We start from the raw sequence: 15,063 nt of genomic DNA on the forward strand, positions 1-15,063 counted from the left end.
ATGGAGGCCCAGTGAGGGTGAGGAGAGGAATGGTCAGTCATACTTCCATTTTCCTCAGCAGCATCGAGAGGTCCGTCTGAAGTGCCTGAAGGCTCTCAAAGAGTTGTACAGCAACCGAGACTTGATTGTACGCCTAGAGCTCTTTACCAGTCGCTTTAAGGTAAAATTAGGACAGTACTCCTGTGCTTGGCTCTTTCCTGTGGTTCCCATTGCCCCACCTCATCTTTCCATTTCTATTGCTCTGATATAGCTATAGCTATCCCAGCATCTGCTTTTACACCCTCTCTTTAGGAATCTCTCAAATTCTAAGAGAACATGATTTTGGGGATGGGTACAGTGAAGTTTTGAGCAATGTTCTCCTTCTTGCAGGATCGGATGGTATCCATGGTCATGGACCGAGAGTACGATGTGGCAGTGGAGGCCGTCAGGTTGCTAATACTTATCCTTAAGTGAGTCATGGGAAGTGGGGAAGCAAGCTTCTCGAACTTGTACCTTTCCAGCATCAGACAGGCCCTTCCAGAGCCCTGTCCCTCCACCTTGTGTAGGTTGACTCTCCCTTATGTACAGGTTGAAAGACAGAGGTCATTTCTGAGTTGCAAGATATCCAGGGGGAAATTTTCCTATCTTCTCTAACTCTCCATACTCCTCTGCCTTCCACTTTTCGTTTAAAAGTTGTTTGTGAGTTAATCCTTATTGTTTTTGTCTGTTTCTAACCTTAGTTGTGCCAGAAAACTACATCCATATCCACCTCCTTTTTCTTTTTTTCTCTTGACAGGAACATGGAAGGAGTGCTGACAGATGCAGACTGTGAGAGCATCTACCCTGTTGTGTATGCCTCTCACCGAGCCCTGGCCTCTGCTGCAGGGGAGTTTCTCTACTGGAAGTGAGTGGGGCTCCTTTCATTTGTTCCTTTAACACCATCCTCTGTTGTTTTCTCTCTCACCTGCTGCTGATGTTGCTAAGAACTCCCCATACCTATTAAAGTCTCTCAGGGTCTCCTTTTCCCTGTCAACTCCTTGGGGCTTCCCTTAGCTCTGAATCTCTTTTCTCTTTATACCTCTTCTTGGATTTTTTTCCTCCCTCCATGGTGGTTATTTCTTCCTGTGCTATGCCTTTTCTTTGTGTCCATTCTACCAGGCTCTTCTACCCTGAATATGAGACAAGAACGGTGAGTGGGAAAGAGCGACGCCGAAGTCCACTCGCTCAGAGGACTTTCTTCCATCTTCTGCTGTCCTTCTTTGTGGAGAGTGAGGTGATGTATAGGAAGGAGCTGTTTGTTTGTTGTGCATTACACCTGCAGGTAGAGAAGGATGGGAGCTGACACTACAGGAAGAAGAAACATGGTTTATCAGTAGTCACTTCCTAGGGTTTTTTAATGTGGCTTCAGTAACTTAATGTGTACCTTCTTCCACAGCTCCATGACCATGCTGCTTACTTAGTAGACAGCCTGTGGGACTGTGCAGGGTCTCAGCTGAAGGACTGGGAGAGTCTGACAAGCTTGCTTCTGGAGAAGGACCAGAGTGCGTGTCATATGGTAGCTGGGGGCAGGGTGGGGGCCTTTTACCTGGTGGGAAACCAGGAGAGATTTCTTTCCTGTATTTTAAAAGGCAGAAGTGTAATGGGCAGTGGGGACACAGCATGGTGGAAGACTTGGATATAGAAGGTGGCTAATATATGATTCTGTGTTTTCATCCTCTTGCCAATCCAGACCTGGGTGATGTGCAGGAGAACACACTGATAGAAATCCTTGTGTCCAGTGTTCGGCAAGCTTCAGAGGGTCACCCACCTGTGGGACGGGTCACTGGGAGGAAGGTATGGTGTGGGGGTGGCAATATTAAATCCAAACAGGTATTATCAATCTTTATCTTCAAGTCTTAGCTTAAAGTGCCCCTTACTTTGTCCCTCAAAGAATTCCATTTCCAGAAAAAAAGTCTGAATGGAGCTGCTGAATACTCTTATCCTTCCTGGGGATGGGGGACACACATACCAGTGTTTCTCCACACCTTTTCCACACCTCCAAATGACTCTAATTCCAGGGCTTAACTCATAAAGAACGTAAGACCCAAGCAGATGACAAGATGAAGCTGACTGAGCATCTCATTCCTCTGCTACCCCAGCTCCTGGCCAAGGTAGAGCTGCCTCACTGTTCAGCATCTGGGAATGAAGGAGTGAAAAGAAATGGGTGTCTGATGAGGAATAGGAGTAAGAATTAGCACTATATTAGATAACAAGTTGGTCTCCCTCTCAACCACAGTTCTCAGCTGATGCAGAGAAGGTTGCTCCCCTGCTGCAGCTGCTTAACTACTTTGACCTCAACATCTATTGCACCAGGCGTTTAGAGAAGGTGAGAAGGAAGATGTATTTCCTCTACCTTGCTGCTTCCCTGCTAGGGCCAAAGGTTCTACTGCCAGTATCTGGTTCTTCTTAAGAACCTGACTTTCTGAAAAATCAGTTTTCCCTTTCTAAAGTATCTTATTTTTAAAGTTTAATGCTTTTAACATTTTTTCTTATCTCCCTTAGCTATACTCCCCTTCAGAAGAGTTGTCCTCCCCACCTCCCTAACAGCATTAGTTTCTCCCACCATTTTTTTCCTCAGCACCTGGAGCTGTTTTTACAGCAACTCCAGGAGGTGGTGATGAAGCATGCAGATCCAGCAGTGCTTGAGGCTGGAGCTCACGCCCTCTGTCTGCTCTGTAATCCTGAGTTCACGTTCTTCAGCCGGGTAGACTTTACCCGCAGCCAACTAGTTGATCTGCTGACTGACCGCTTCCAGCAGGAGCTTGAAGAGTTGCTGCAGGTAGGAACTGAGGCTGAGTGACAGGGAGAGGGCCACAGTACAGGGAATATCTATCTGTGAGTTCTTGAGAAAATCCCATTGTGGACCTTCTTTCTTCCTCAGTCTTCCTTCCTAGATGAGGATGAGGTATATAGCCTGGCAGCCACTCTGAAGCGCCTCTCTGCCTTCTACAAGTGAGCAGCTCACCTCCTGCCTCCTCTTTGATTTCTACTGGTGTCTATGGAGTTGATTCTTCTACCTTCTGTGCTGGTGTAACATTTCCCTCTCCTCCCTCCCACTCAAGTGCTCATGATCTAACTCGATGGGAGCTTTATGAGCCATGCTACCGACTCATCCGGAAGGCTGTGGACACAGGACAGGTTCCTCACCAGGCAAGTAGACTAGTTGGAGATGTGGAGGCAGAGAGGAGTTTTTAAGGGCCCTGTGTTCTAGGTAGCAAATTCTCCCAGGCAACTCCAGTCCTAGGGATGTGGTACAGACACAAAGGAAGATCATGTGTGTGTTCTCCTTCCATTTCACTCTTGGAAAGTGAACTGTACTTTTATTTTCTTTAAAAATTTTATTTTTTAGAGAGAGGGGAAGGGAGGGAGAAAGAAGGAGAGAAACACTGATGTGTGAGAAACATCCATCAGTTGCCTCTCCCATGCCCCCATCCAGGGACCTGGCCCATAACCCAGGTATGTGTCATGACCGGGAATCGAATGGTGACCTTTTCCTTTGCCAGGGTAGTGCTCAGCCCACTGAGCCACATCAGTCAGGGCTGAACTGTATTGTTCAATGCCTGAAAACAGCCATTATCTCTGGTTGTCTGGAAATCAAGGATAATATTGACAGATTCTAGGAGACCTCAAATAAATTAAGCAGAGGTGACATTTTTACCCAGGATAAAATCCTCTGAAGATTGTCTGGAATCACTTCTTTTATAGCAGAAAAGGAATTGGGTCACCCCTTAATCTTATCTTCTCTCTCCTTCATGGCTCTGTCTCTTTTTACTGCTTTGTAAAAAGGTCTGTCCAGAAAGTATCCAGCCGTGTAATACAAAAAATAGAGACATTTATTGAAGATACAAGAAATATTGTACATAGGCCAATGATGCTTCAGTCCCCTTCAAATTAGGTACCTTGAGACCTCACACAGTTCTCCCAGTCACTATCAGCTGCCCCATCATATTTTCCTGAATCTCATCAACGGTCTGAAATATCTTCCCTTTCACGGGTGATTTTAGTTTTGGGAAAAACCACAAGTTGCAGGGTACCAAATCTGGGTTGTAGGGCGGCTGAGTCACCTGAGTGATTTCGCCAAAAAAACTTTGCATGAGACATGATGTATGAGTGGGTACATTGTCGTGATGAAGCTGCTAATTACTAGTTGCCTATAGCTGCAGCCTTCTGCATCATCTAAAGAGTTTCCGAGGAGGAGTGTTCAAGCTTAATGTAAAATCTGATGCAAATCCATTGTTCTACTCAGTCATTTTTTAATACAATGGCCACACAGTACCTACACATGCTCACTCAACAGCACCTACCACCCCCACTGACTAGTACAGTGAAGGCATCATTATTCACACATGCACATTCCAGTCCACTTTCCCTTGGCTGCTAGGTTACATTGATATTGCACAAACCATTCTTGTTATATTAATAATAGCTGGATTTTTTTTCCAGACAGACCTCATATGCACCTACCTATTTGTCTCTCCTTCTCGTCCTTTCTCTTTTTCCTCCCTGCCTTCCCATTACTCTCCTGACCCATCCCTCATTTTTGTAACATTTGGTGGTTACAGGTGATCCTGCCAGCCTTGACTGTTGTCTATTTTTCCATTCTCTGGACACTAACCCACCTTTCTGGAGCAGGTGCTTCCCAGGTGAATATGGGCCTGAGTAGGGGGAGTGGGAATGAAGGGGCTTGTGTCTTCATTCCTTCCCCTGAAGGCTCTGTCTCTACAGAAACAGCTTTTGAGTTTGAAGGGCAGAATGGTGGCCTTCTGCGAACTCTGCCAGAGCTGCCTCTCGGATGTGGATCCTGAGATCCAGGAACAGGTGAGCATTTACTCAAGAAGGACCAAGGAGGCAAGATTTCCCATTGTTTGAGCAATCCCTTTCTAAGGAGAAATTAGTTGTGTAATATTGATTTTGGTCTGTGTTCTGACATTTTTAAGCATTCTTTTTGTTCCCTAACAGGCTTTTGTCTTATTAAGTGATCTACTTCTCATCTTCAGCCCTCAGATGATTGTAGGGGGACGTGATTTTCTTAGGCCCCTTGTCTTTGTTCCTGAAGCCACTCTGCAGTCTGAGCTAGCCAGCTTCCTCATGGACCACATCTTCATCCAGCCTGGAGAACTGGGCAAGGGTACAGGAGTTGTATGCCTGGGGCTGAGGAAGGTCTGGGGCTTGGGCCTACCTCAGGCAAATAGGACAAGAGGCCTAAACCTTTGGTTCTTATATTTCCATTCTGCGTTTGATATGAGCCAGGTCATTCCCAGGAGGACCATTTACAGATAGAGCAGCTGCACAAGCGGCGCCGCCTCCTGGCAGGATTCTGCAAGCTCTTGATTTATGGGGTGCTGGAGATGGATGCAGCTTCAGATGTTTTCAAACACTATAACAAGGTACAGTGTGGCACCAAGCTGACTATAGACAGGACTGCACTCTGTAGCACTACAGAAAGGTGGGTGGGGGAGATTATAGGCTTAAAAGAAAAGTAGGAGAGAAAAAAACAATAGGAGTTTAGAATAAAGGAAGAAAGAAAAGAAACTTAGTAGTAAACAATTATGGAGAAAAAGTTATTAGGAGGAGGAAATTCATTGGAGAGGAAATATCTTTTTGTGTGAACCCAGTCTCTGGAATGGTAATATAAGAAGGGAAAAAAAAAGAGGAATCAGTTTTCATAAGATGCCTAGATGTATATCTTGGTTTCTTCAACCCACCATTGCATTGATTCCTGTTTAGTTAGCATCTACTATGTGCCAAGCATCATTCCAAACACTAAGGGCAATACCTTGAACAAAATAGAAAAAAGTTCCTGCTTCATAGAACTTCTCTTCTAGTGGGGTCAGACAAATAGTGAAGGTGTCACTAAGTCACTTTTGGAAGGAGACTTAATTAGGACTGTTTAGGAAGAAACCAAACAGAAACAGTCTTTTCCTGTAGTCAAACACTGTCTTCTTCATTTCTTCTCCCTCAGTTTTACAATGACTATGGTGACATCATCAAGGAAACATTAACTAGAGCAAGACAGATTGACCGAAGTCATTGTTCCCAAATCCTGCTGCTGAGCCTCAAGCAGGTACGCTCTTCTGCCTGGAGAGCCTCAAAACTGTGGCATGCCCTGTGTATAGTTGACAGACTCTCTGTTCACCTGAAGCCATTTAGAATGTGAGATCCTTAAGAGCAGGACCTTTCTGATTTTTTTTTTTGCTGTTACTTTACATGACATCTCCTTCATAACTACTAGACCCATAAAAAATATTTAATTGAAGGACAGATTCTACCCCAACTCTATAGAAATTCAACTATTAGATGGGACTTAAGAACACCAACAATAAAGTGATAGGGAATTTTTAATTTTTAAAAATCTGTTATCTCTCAGCCTCCTTTGGTTACTACAGACTTTTTTTTTTATTGCTATAGAGCAGGGGTAAAAGCTGTCTCTGATGCAGGGGTCAGAAGTAGGGCTAGTGTCCTAGAAGAAAGAAAGAAAAGTAGCAGTCAGCATCCCAAGCCCTTCAGAATATCAAGGCAGAGAAGGGAATGCTCTGCTTCTCTATGTCCACCTTGTTCCTCCCTCTCTCAAATATATCATGTGTCTTGGACACAGCTATACACAGAACTGCTGCAGGAACAGGGGCCCCAGGGCCTGAATGAACTTCCAGCCTTCATGGAGATGAGGGACCTAGCCCGGAGGTTTGCCTTGAGCTTTGGACCCCAGCAGCTACAGAACCGTGACCTTGTAGTCATGCTACACAAGTAAGGCAGTATTGGTTGGAAGTCAGTGTTTTGAATTTTCCTGAGAAGTTTAAGCCAAACACTGTGTATAGGGAGAGCTGGGAATAAGGTCTTGGAGGATAAGCAGTCAGGTTGGCAGGTGGGTAGCTATGGGAGACAAGCTGGGGGACAGGAGGAGGGTATACTTGGACAGTGCTGAGACAGAAATGGAAAGGGACTGTTTTTCTAAAATAATTCTGTTCAACCAAGGGAAGGTATCAAGTTCTCCTTGTCTGAGCTTCCTCCAGCTGGATCCTCCAGTCAGCCTCCAAATCTTGCATTCCTGGAGCTCCTTTCAGAGTTTTCCCCCAGACTTTTCCATCAGGACAAGCAGCTACTGTAAGTTATGGGTGGGTGGATAAAGATGTGGATTAGGGAAGAAGGGGATGGTGAGAGCCCAGGGATCATTTCAGCCTCTTCATCCCACCCCTTGCTTAGACTGTCCTACCTGGAAAAGTGTCTGCAGCGTGTCTCTCAGGCCCCTGGCCATCCCTGGGGTTCAGTCACCATTTACTGCCACTCCCTCAGCCCTGTAGAGAACACAGCAGAGACCAACCCTCAGGGCTACCCCCACTCCAAGAAGAGGCGCATTGAAGGTAAAGTGCCATGTATGTGTCCTGTGTGTATATACTGTGTATACAGGTTTCAGGGTCCCCAGCAGTACTTCCTTTAGTGCCACTATGTGGATAAGCAGCATATGGTCTTTTGCCTACTTCAAACTTCTGCTTTTGGTTAAATAAAAAATATTTCATTGTGCATCTACTATCATTAAGGGTACTCATTTTATCAAGGTCTATTTAGCCAACTTAAAAAAGCAAACCTCCATGAAAAATCAACTGGAAACTAATGATAAAGCCCAAGATTGAGCTAAGATCTGTATATTTGGGGTACCCCTTATATTCTGTGGTTTTACAAATTGTAAATATTTTTACACAACCTTTATGATTTTTTACCTTCAGATCACCACCTGTCTTATAATTCGCTTAGGAGTTTTTTCTTTAAACTGAATTTCTTATATAATGTCATCTTAAGTGATATCCTTGAAATCACAAGTTTGATGTGATTTAAATAGTAGTAGTCATTCCTCGTTCTCCCCACCCTCCCAACCCTGGGCAAAACCACTAATCTAATTTGTAACTCTGGATTTGCCAGTTTTTTGACATCTTATAAAATGGAATCATACAATACATGGCCTTCTGTGTCTGACTTCTTTCACTTAGCATAATGTTTTCAAATTTTATCCATGTTTTAGCATATATCAGTACCTCATACCTTTTTATGGCTGACTAATATTCCATTGTATGGACAGGCCACATTTTATTTATCTATTCATCAGTTGATTAATATTCAGTTTGTTTCCACTTTCTTACTGTTATACATAATGTTGCTATGTATAATATTCATGTACAAATTTGGACATTCATGTACAAATTTTTGCAGGGACATATGTTTTCAGTTCTCTTGGGCTATACCTAGGAGTGAAATTACTCAATCATATGATCACTCCATGTTTAACTCTTTGAGGAACTACCTAACTGTTTTCTAAAGTGCCTACATCATTTTACAATGCCAATAGCAATGTATGAGGACCCCAGTTTCTCCATGTTCTTGCCAGTATTTGTCATTGTGTTTTTTATTTTATTCACCTCAGTGCCTATGAATTGATATCTCATTGTTTACATTTTTATTTCCTTAATAACAATGCTGAGTATCTTTCAAGGGGTTTTTGATGATTTGTTTGTGTATCTGTCTTCATTAGAGAAATATTTATTCAAATCCCTTGCTCCTTTTAAAATTGGTTTGTCTTCTTATTGTTGAGTTGTAAGAGATCTTTATATATTTTAGATACAAGTCATATATCCAATAGGATATCCAAAAGTTTTCTACCATTCTGTGGATTGTCTTGTCATTTTCTTTATGGTGTCCTTTGAAACACAAAAGTTCTTAATTTTGATGAAATCCAACTTATCTGATTTTTCTTTTATTGTTTATGCTTTTGGTGTCATTTTAAGGAATCATCACCTAATTCAAGGTCATGAAGATTTACACGTATGCTTGCTTCTAACACTTTTCTAGTTTTGCTCATACATTTAGGTCTGTGATTCATTTTGAGTTAATTTTTGTCTATGTTGTGAGAGACAGTATGCCTTCTTTTTAATGTCTTCAGTATACCACCTAAAATTATCCTATACTACCAGGAAACTTTATTTTAACCATTTAGCTAATAAATTATTTGTTAAGGACTTACTATATGCAACATGTTGTATTTGGTGTTTTAGAGACCATGAAGGATCCTTAAGCAGCTTACCATCTAATAGGAAAAAGAGAAAATACATTTATAGAAAATCTGAATTATGAATAGTCACCAGGAAATGATAATTTCCTGAGTGTTTGCGAATTTAAAGATCAATGCTAAAGAATTCAGGGAAAGAAGTTATCACTTTAAATTTACTTGATCTTTGAAGGTTTTACCAAGAATATGGAATTTAAACTGGAGCCTGAAAAATAGGTAAGATTTACATAAGCTGAACAAAGGAAGAATGAGTACCGTGGTCTAGCAGCATAGCATAAGCAAACACAGGAAGCTATATGGATGTACTGATTGGTTTCCCTAAAACAGGGCTTGGAAAGGTAGGATGACTCTAAAAAGATTGGTTCCACTGTTCATTCAGCAGATGCATATTGAGCACCATGTATTGGAAATACAGCAGTGAACAACAACAACAAAAAGACAAATATCCCTTTCTTTAGAGTGTCAGGTACTAATAATACGCTGTGGAAAAAAACCGGAAGAGGATGAGAAAACACTGATGAGGTGGGGATTGTGACGAGTAGAGAGGGATCAGAGGGAAACTTTGCAGAGAGCGTGAAGGTTGAGCAAAAACCTAAAGTAAGTGAAGGAAGGTGTTAGGTGTATATCAGAATAGTTTATCAGAGGGGCAGCACATCCAGAGGCCATGATAGGGGATGTGTCTGGCACATTCAAGGAACAACAGAGAAGACCAGTGTAGCCAAATAGAGATTGTCTATACTGGTCTTTGTTGTTCCTTGGCTGTACATAATCGCTGAATGGAGGTTGTGTAGGATATAAGAACAAAGATGTCATAGGAGCTCAGAATGTATGGCACAGAGTAAAGACTGGACTTTACATGGAATGTAATGAGAAAATACTGTAGGATTTGAATAGAGGAATGACAGGATCTACCTTAAATTTTAAAAACATTCCTCTTGAGGAATTGACTAGAGGGGCAAGGGTAGAAGCAAAGCAGCCACTGAGGAGGCTGTTGTAGGAGTACAGATGAGACGGGAGATGGGATACAATGAGGGGAGTGGCAGAGGTGACCAGATTCTGGACATATTTCCAAGATATCATTAATAGTACTTCCTGACAAACAGATGTGTGATATAAGACAGAGGAGTTGAGGGTGCCTCCAAGAATTTTGGCCTAACAGTTGGAAGGATGGCATTGATAGGAGATGGGGAAGGCTGTGAGTGAGATCAGGACTTTGGTATTAGCCATGTTTTTACAGGTGGAGATGTTGGACAGACAGCTGGGAATAGGAATCTAGAGTTCAGGGGAAAGGCAAAAGCTGAGGTGAATTTGGGAGTTGGTATTTAAAGGTGTGAAGGCTAAATGGCTAAGGAAGCCAGTGAAGGTGGGGCAAAGGAGGGGCCCAAAGGCTGAGTGCTTGGGAATTATGCCATTAATAGGCTGGGGAGATTCAGAGGATCCATCCACCTGGGGGCCCAACATTTCCTCTCAGGTTACAGACTCATGTTTGTGGCTCTCCCCTGTAATCTGTAGCCCTCCCCTTCCTTATTTTTCCAGGTTATTGGTTTCAGTGTAGGATCATGGCCATAAAGGGGAAGGCTAATGGGTGTGTGAATATTTACAGATGACAAATATTAATATCAATTTGACTCATGTTTTCAAATAGTATTACCTGGGTTTTCTGAGACATTTTGGATTCTTTTTTCTCCTCTACCTTTTCAGATCTCTGCAGGAGATTCTTAACTAGGTTCTTTACTTATCCTTCATATCAGCACTACACCAACATTGCAATCATCTCAATTTTTTCTGGCTTTTTGAAAATCCAGTATTCCGTTTTTTTCCCTCCCTGCCCCTTCTATCATAGCTTCAGGTCCCAAAACTCTATTTGCCATTTTAAACTTTTTCTCACCACAGAAATCTTGAATGAATAGGATCTTAAATATCTTCATTTATTAACTGAGACCTCTCAATCTTAGGGGAGTCCAACCCTTTCTCATATTCATGTTCAGATGTTATTGTTCATATGCAAAAAATATATTTATATCTTTTTCCATCTTATTTTATAAGCTGTGTAGTAAGTTTTTCTTCTGTGGGTCCTAGGTATACCATTTACTTATTTATTTATTTATCTCAGATGGGCTTCTTTCACTTAGTAATATGCATTTAAGGTCCCTCCATGTCTTTTTAAAAGTATTTATTTTTTAAAGATTTTATTTATTTATTTCTAGAGTGGGGGGAAGGGAGGGAGAAAGAGAGGGAGAGAAACATCGATGTGTGGTTGCCTCTCATGTAGTCCCCAGTGGGGATCTGGCCTGCAACCCAGGTATGTGCCCTGACTGGTGAATCGAACCAGCGACCCTTTGGTTCACAGACTGTGCTCAATCCACTGAGCTACACCAGCTAGGACTTTTTTTTTTTTTTTTTAGAAAAGTCGCTGATATCTTTATTGCTTTGTGGTGCTCAGGAGCTCTTGGTGAGGGGGACCTGCTTCATCTTCACCATCATGGGCTTCTGGCTGCCCAGGATAGTGCTGGGTCTGCATATGGTGACCATGTACAGATCCAAGTAGTACTTATTCTTGCAGATCATGTGCTGGATGCTGCTCAGGGTGGCCCAGGCATTCTTGTTGATGGTGGTTTGCACATAGGAAGTGGCCAGCTTTCATTGTCCCCATCTCTATTTCATGATGACCACCACACCTTTGCCACTGGCTCCATACCCACCATCTTGTGGTGAATCAGCCCATTGTGACAGAAGGAGTTGCATGCCTTCAGATTATTGGGGTCAATGCTGTATGTCTGCTTATTCCTGTTTATCAAAAAGCTGGAGCAGTTCTGTGTGACCATCTGTTGCAGGTAGGCAGACGTGGTGGCAGCTGCTTTTACTGTGTTGGCCGGAGGTGGAAAGAGCTAGATATACTTCTATAAGCCTTATTCTTTTAGTATATAAAGCTACACTCATTTTTTAGTCAGAACATAATGAGGCCATTTAGGTTTTCCATTCCTTTCTTAACTTTTTCTAACCAAAATCCAGGTCCTGAAAAAATAAAACTGTCCATGGCAGTACCTTGTCTACAGTTTATGTGCACATCTGCTTCTTTGCAGGCTCCTCCAGGCAGCACAGAGAAGATATCTCTTCATCCCAGGAGGAAAGCCTGCAGCTGAACAGCATCCCACCTACACCCACCCTTACCTCCACAGCTGTGAAGAATAGGCAGCCCCTGGGGGCATTGGAAGAGGTGGAAGAAGAAGGTGGCTCAGAGTCAGAGTTTACCAGAGGGTGAGGGCTGAGAGGGAGAATCGGGGTGTCTGATTTCCTAGTTTGGTGTCTTGCCATCTCCATCTTGCTGTTTTTGTTCTGTTCTCCCCTGCAGCACTCCCTCATTCTTGGATCCTCCTTCAGTCCTTCTCAATTTTTTCAGCTCTACACTTTCTCTTTTTCCCTACACTCTGAGCTGTTCTCCCCTTTAATGTTCACCACCTTATCTCTTCTTTTTATCCTTTATTTTTACATACCTGTCACTGATCCTATATCCGTCCCAACAGCCAACTCCTTAGAGGCACCCAGAGGTCAAGGTTCTTGAGTCCACAGCATTTCCAAACTGCTCTCAACCATTCAGGTCCTGGTCTGGGCAACCGGCTGACCCGGTGAGCTTTTCTCATTATCTTCTATCTTCACTTCAGATCTGTTACCCATGGTGAAGGGGTCCTCCCCTTATCCAGAGCTTCTGTGCTGATGCTTTGTGGAATTGTTTTAACCACAGAACACTTCTTTCTAATGTAATATGGAACTCTAGTATGTAAAACTGTGATAAGAGTAGAGTTGCTGATTAAAGCAGGAGTGGGAACCTAGAGCCCTGCTGTACTTACTGCTCCCTGGGGTGCCTCAGGAGTCTTTAAACAGCAGTTTGGAAACCTCTACTCTTTGCTACTGCCATCAGACTCAGCCTTATGGAAGAGGATGAGGAAGAGTTAGAAATTCAGAACGAGTCAGGTGAAGAATGGCAAGATCCAGACAAGGTGAGTGGACCCAGCATTCCCTTCTCCCTCATATGAGATGCACATATGAGAAAGAGAAACTAGAATGGTTCTGTTCTATCAGTCCTGATGATGCCTTTGTCCCTGAAAGATACATAGGACTTTTTGAAAGCATCACAGAGTAAAGGAGGGAGATTTGAAGATGCTTTGCATTATGCTGGGATTTTACTTTTATTAAAGAAATTTAAAAAATACCAGAAAGGACTGAAATAGCACTCCAAATAAGTATTTTACCTCTGAATCTAAATTGAAAGGCGTTCTAGAGCTAGAGATGGAAGGTCATTTAGCCTAGTCTTGTAACCCATTCATTAAGTCTCTTCATAATGTATGCATGTACACAGACACATGGGCACCCTGCCTTCCCTCCTGTCTCTTTAGAGGGCTGTGCCAGTCCCTGTTCTTCCACTCACTCCCTTTTCTACTCCAGCCTGACTGACTGTTTCCCCAGGAGGAAATGCTGCCAGTTGAGTAGGAAAAGCATGGAATTTGAGGTGACCTGAGAGTCCTCAATTCTACCACTTCATCAGACTAGCTCTTTAACCCCCTTAGCCTCCTCATCTTTAAAATGAAGCTTTTACACAAAATACAAAAGGAAAAAGAACAAAAAGGATTATAAACTGAAAAAGATTATGTGTCTGCTATTGCTGTCCTTCTGCTCCCTTCTCTTTGAGGGGAAGGAGAAGGGATGGAATAAAGCAGGAGAATGGAGATCTTATGTTCAGAAGGAAAAAAACAGACAATGACATCTTTAAACCAGAGACTAGCAAGCAAGGCCAAGATTAAAATTCTGTAGTCTCTCCTAAAGACCCCGCAAGAAAAATCCCATTCTCAGGTTCCAAAATGGAACAAATTTAAGGGACTCAGCACATAACTTTGGGAAGCCTAGGCTTGAACCTCCCGCCCACCCTGCCTTTGTTAATCTCCTCTCCCTGACTGCTTCAGGGACCTATTACAGCCCTTACACTTGTTACCGGAAAAGGAACTTTGTGATTGTTCGCAATGTGATGGGAGTAGGGAAGGACCTTCCTGACTTTTGACCCCATTCTCTCTAGCACTCTTACCCCAGTGAGCCTGGATTGGACCTCTTGGATTCTACAGAGCTGAACTTTGAGGTGAGTGGCCCCAAAACAGGCTGTGGATGGCAGGGTAAGAGGAGATACGTATTCTTATGATGTGCTGGCAGATAATTTGTGTACCTGCCAAATAGATGGAAAGAAACACTACAGCCTGTAGCCTGCCTTCTCAGCTGTGTCCAGAGCTTTAGGATTAGCCCTGGGAGGAGGGCAGGAAGGGAATTAGAATTGTCATCTGTAGGACCTTGCAGTTGTCTCTTTGCCCTGTGGTCTGTTAATATCTGTGTTTGTCTTTCAACTTTTCTCAATACAGGAGGACTTCTGACATGACTCAACGCCCCTACCCATCTCCACCCACCACCTCAACAGTATGATCACTTAGAAAAGGCAAACAGGAAAAGGAAGCAAAAGGAACCATTACTTCCACCCCCAGTCCTGGTCTCTGAGAGGAAGAGGAAGTGGGCTTCACCTTTCTAATTTAATGTTTCTCTGATTACGTTGGCATAGAGAAGCCTTAAGCCCCATAATTCCTAATGCACCATGGCTCTGTTCCTCTGTATTTGAGCAGAGTGCTTATTTCCTGCTGTGTTTGGAGGGATGGGGGCTTCATCTCAGTATTTGAGAGGGGCACTACTTTCCTGTGTTGAATTGAAAGAGCATAACAGTTTTCCTTTATTTTTGGAACATGTTTCCCAGCCTCTTTTGTGCCCTAGTGATTAGCTCAATAAACATGTTTGAGTCAGCTGGATCCCAGGTGTGGCTTGAGATTGTTAAACTGATGGGGATCAGGTCTTTGCTGATGTCTTAAATGGCCCTGCCCAGCCCCATAGCATGGTGTGCAGGGGTGGCTCTGCACACACCCCAGGTGCTTATAGTATACTGGCTCTCAGGGATCTGTTGC

The 15,063-nt window shown here is 43.1% G+C and overlaps 1 protein-coding gene and 1 pseudogene across 1 annotated transcript in view; one reads left to right on the plus strand and one right to left on the minus strand.

Moving 5' to 3' along the window:
• The window catches only part of STAG3 (stromal antigen 3), a 28,733-nt gene extending 13,828 nt beyond the window's left edge, over nucleotides 1–14,905 (plus strand). The window contains exons 10-33 of the mRNA XM_036020732.1: nucleotides 62–160; nucleotides 370–449; nucleotides 776–883; nucleotides 1,138–1,252; nucleotides 1,415–1,520; nucleotides 1,709–1,812; nucleotides 2,037–2,129; nucleotides 2,255–2,344; nucleotides 2,597–2,797; nucleotides 2,900–2,970; nucleotides 3,081–3,168; nucleotides 4,581–4,661; nucleotides 4,744–4,836; nucleotides 4,978–5,146; nucleotides 5,269–5,405; nucleotides 5,981–6,082; nucleotides 6,614–6,762; nucleotides 6,991–7,119; nucleotides 7,219–7,376; nucleotides 12,157–12,331; nucleotides 12,598–12,699; nucleotides 12,993–13,071; nucleotides 14,142–14,201; nucleotides 14,479–14,905. Of these exons, the coding sequence (XP_035876625.1) occupies nucleotides 62–160; nucleotides 370–449; nucleotides 776–883; nucleotides 1,138–1,252; nucleotides 1,415–1,520; nucleotides 1,709–1,812; nucleotides 2,037–2,129; nucleotides 2,255–2,344; nucleotides 2,597–2,797; nucleotides 2,900–2,970; nucleotides 3,081–3,168; nucleotides 4,581–4,661; nucleotides 4,744–4,836; nucleotides 4,978–5,146; nucleotides 5,269–5,405; nucleotides 5,981–6,082; nucleotides 6,614–6,762; nucleotides 6,991–7,119; nucleotides 7,219–7,376; nucleotides 12,157–12,331; nucleotides 12,598–12,699; nucleotides 12,993–13,071; nucleotides 14,142–14,201; nucleotides 14,479–14,487 (2,598 nt within the window). The 3' untranslated portion in view covers nucleotides 14,488–14,905. The remainder of the gene's footprint in view (nucleotides 1–61; nucleotides 161–369; nucleotides 450–775; nucleotides 884–1,137; nucleotides 1,253–1,414; nucleotides 1,521–1,708; nucleotides 1,813–2,036; nucleotides 2,130–2,254; nucleotides 2,345–2,596; nucleotides 2,798–2,899; nucleotides 2,971–3,080; nucleotides 3,169–4,580; nucleotides 4,662–4,743; nucleotides 4,837–4,977; nucleotides 5,147–5,268; nucleotides 5,406–5,980; nucleotides 6,083–6,613; nucleotides 6,763–6,990; nucleotides 7,120–7,218; nucleotides 7,377–12,156; nucleotides 12,332–12,597; nucleotides 12,700–12,992; nucleotides 13,072–14,141; nucleotides 14,202–14,478) is intronic.
• On the minus strand, nucleotides 11,460–12,110 carry LOC114502330 (annotated as a pseudogene).
• Nucleotides 14,906–15,063: the final 158 nt, after the last annotated feature.

The sequence above is a fragment of the Phyllostomus discolor genome, chromosome 3 (assembly GCF_004126475.2).
Source record: "Phyllostomus discolor isolate MPI-MPIP mPhyDis1 chromosome 3, mPhyDis1.pri.v3, whole genome shotgun sequence".
Taxonomy (NCBI): domain Eukaryota; kingdom Metazoa; phylum Chordata; class Mammalia; order Chiroptera; family Phyllostomidae; genus Phyllostomus; species Phyllostomus discolor.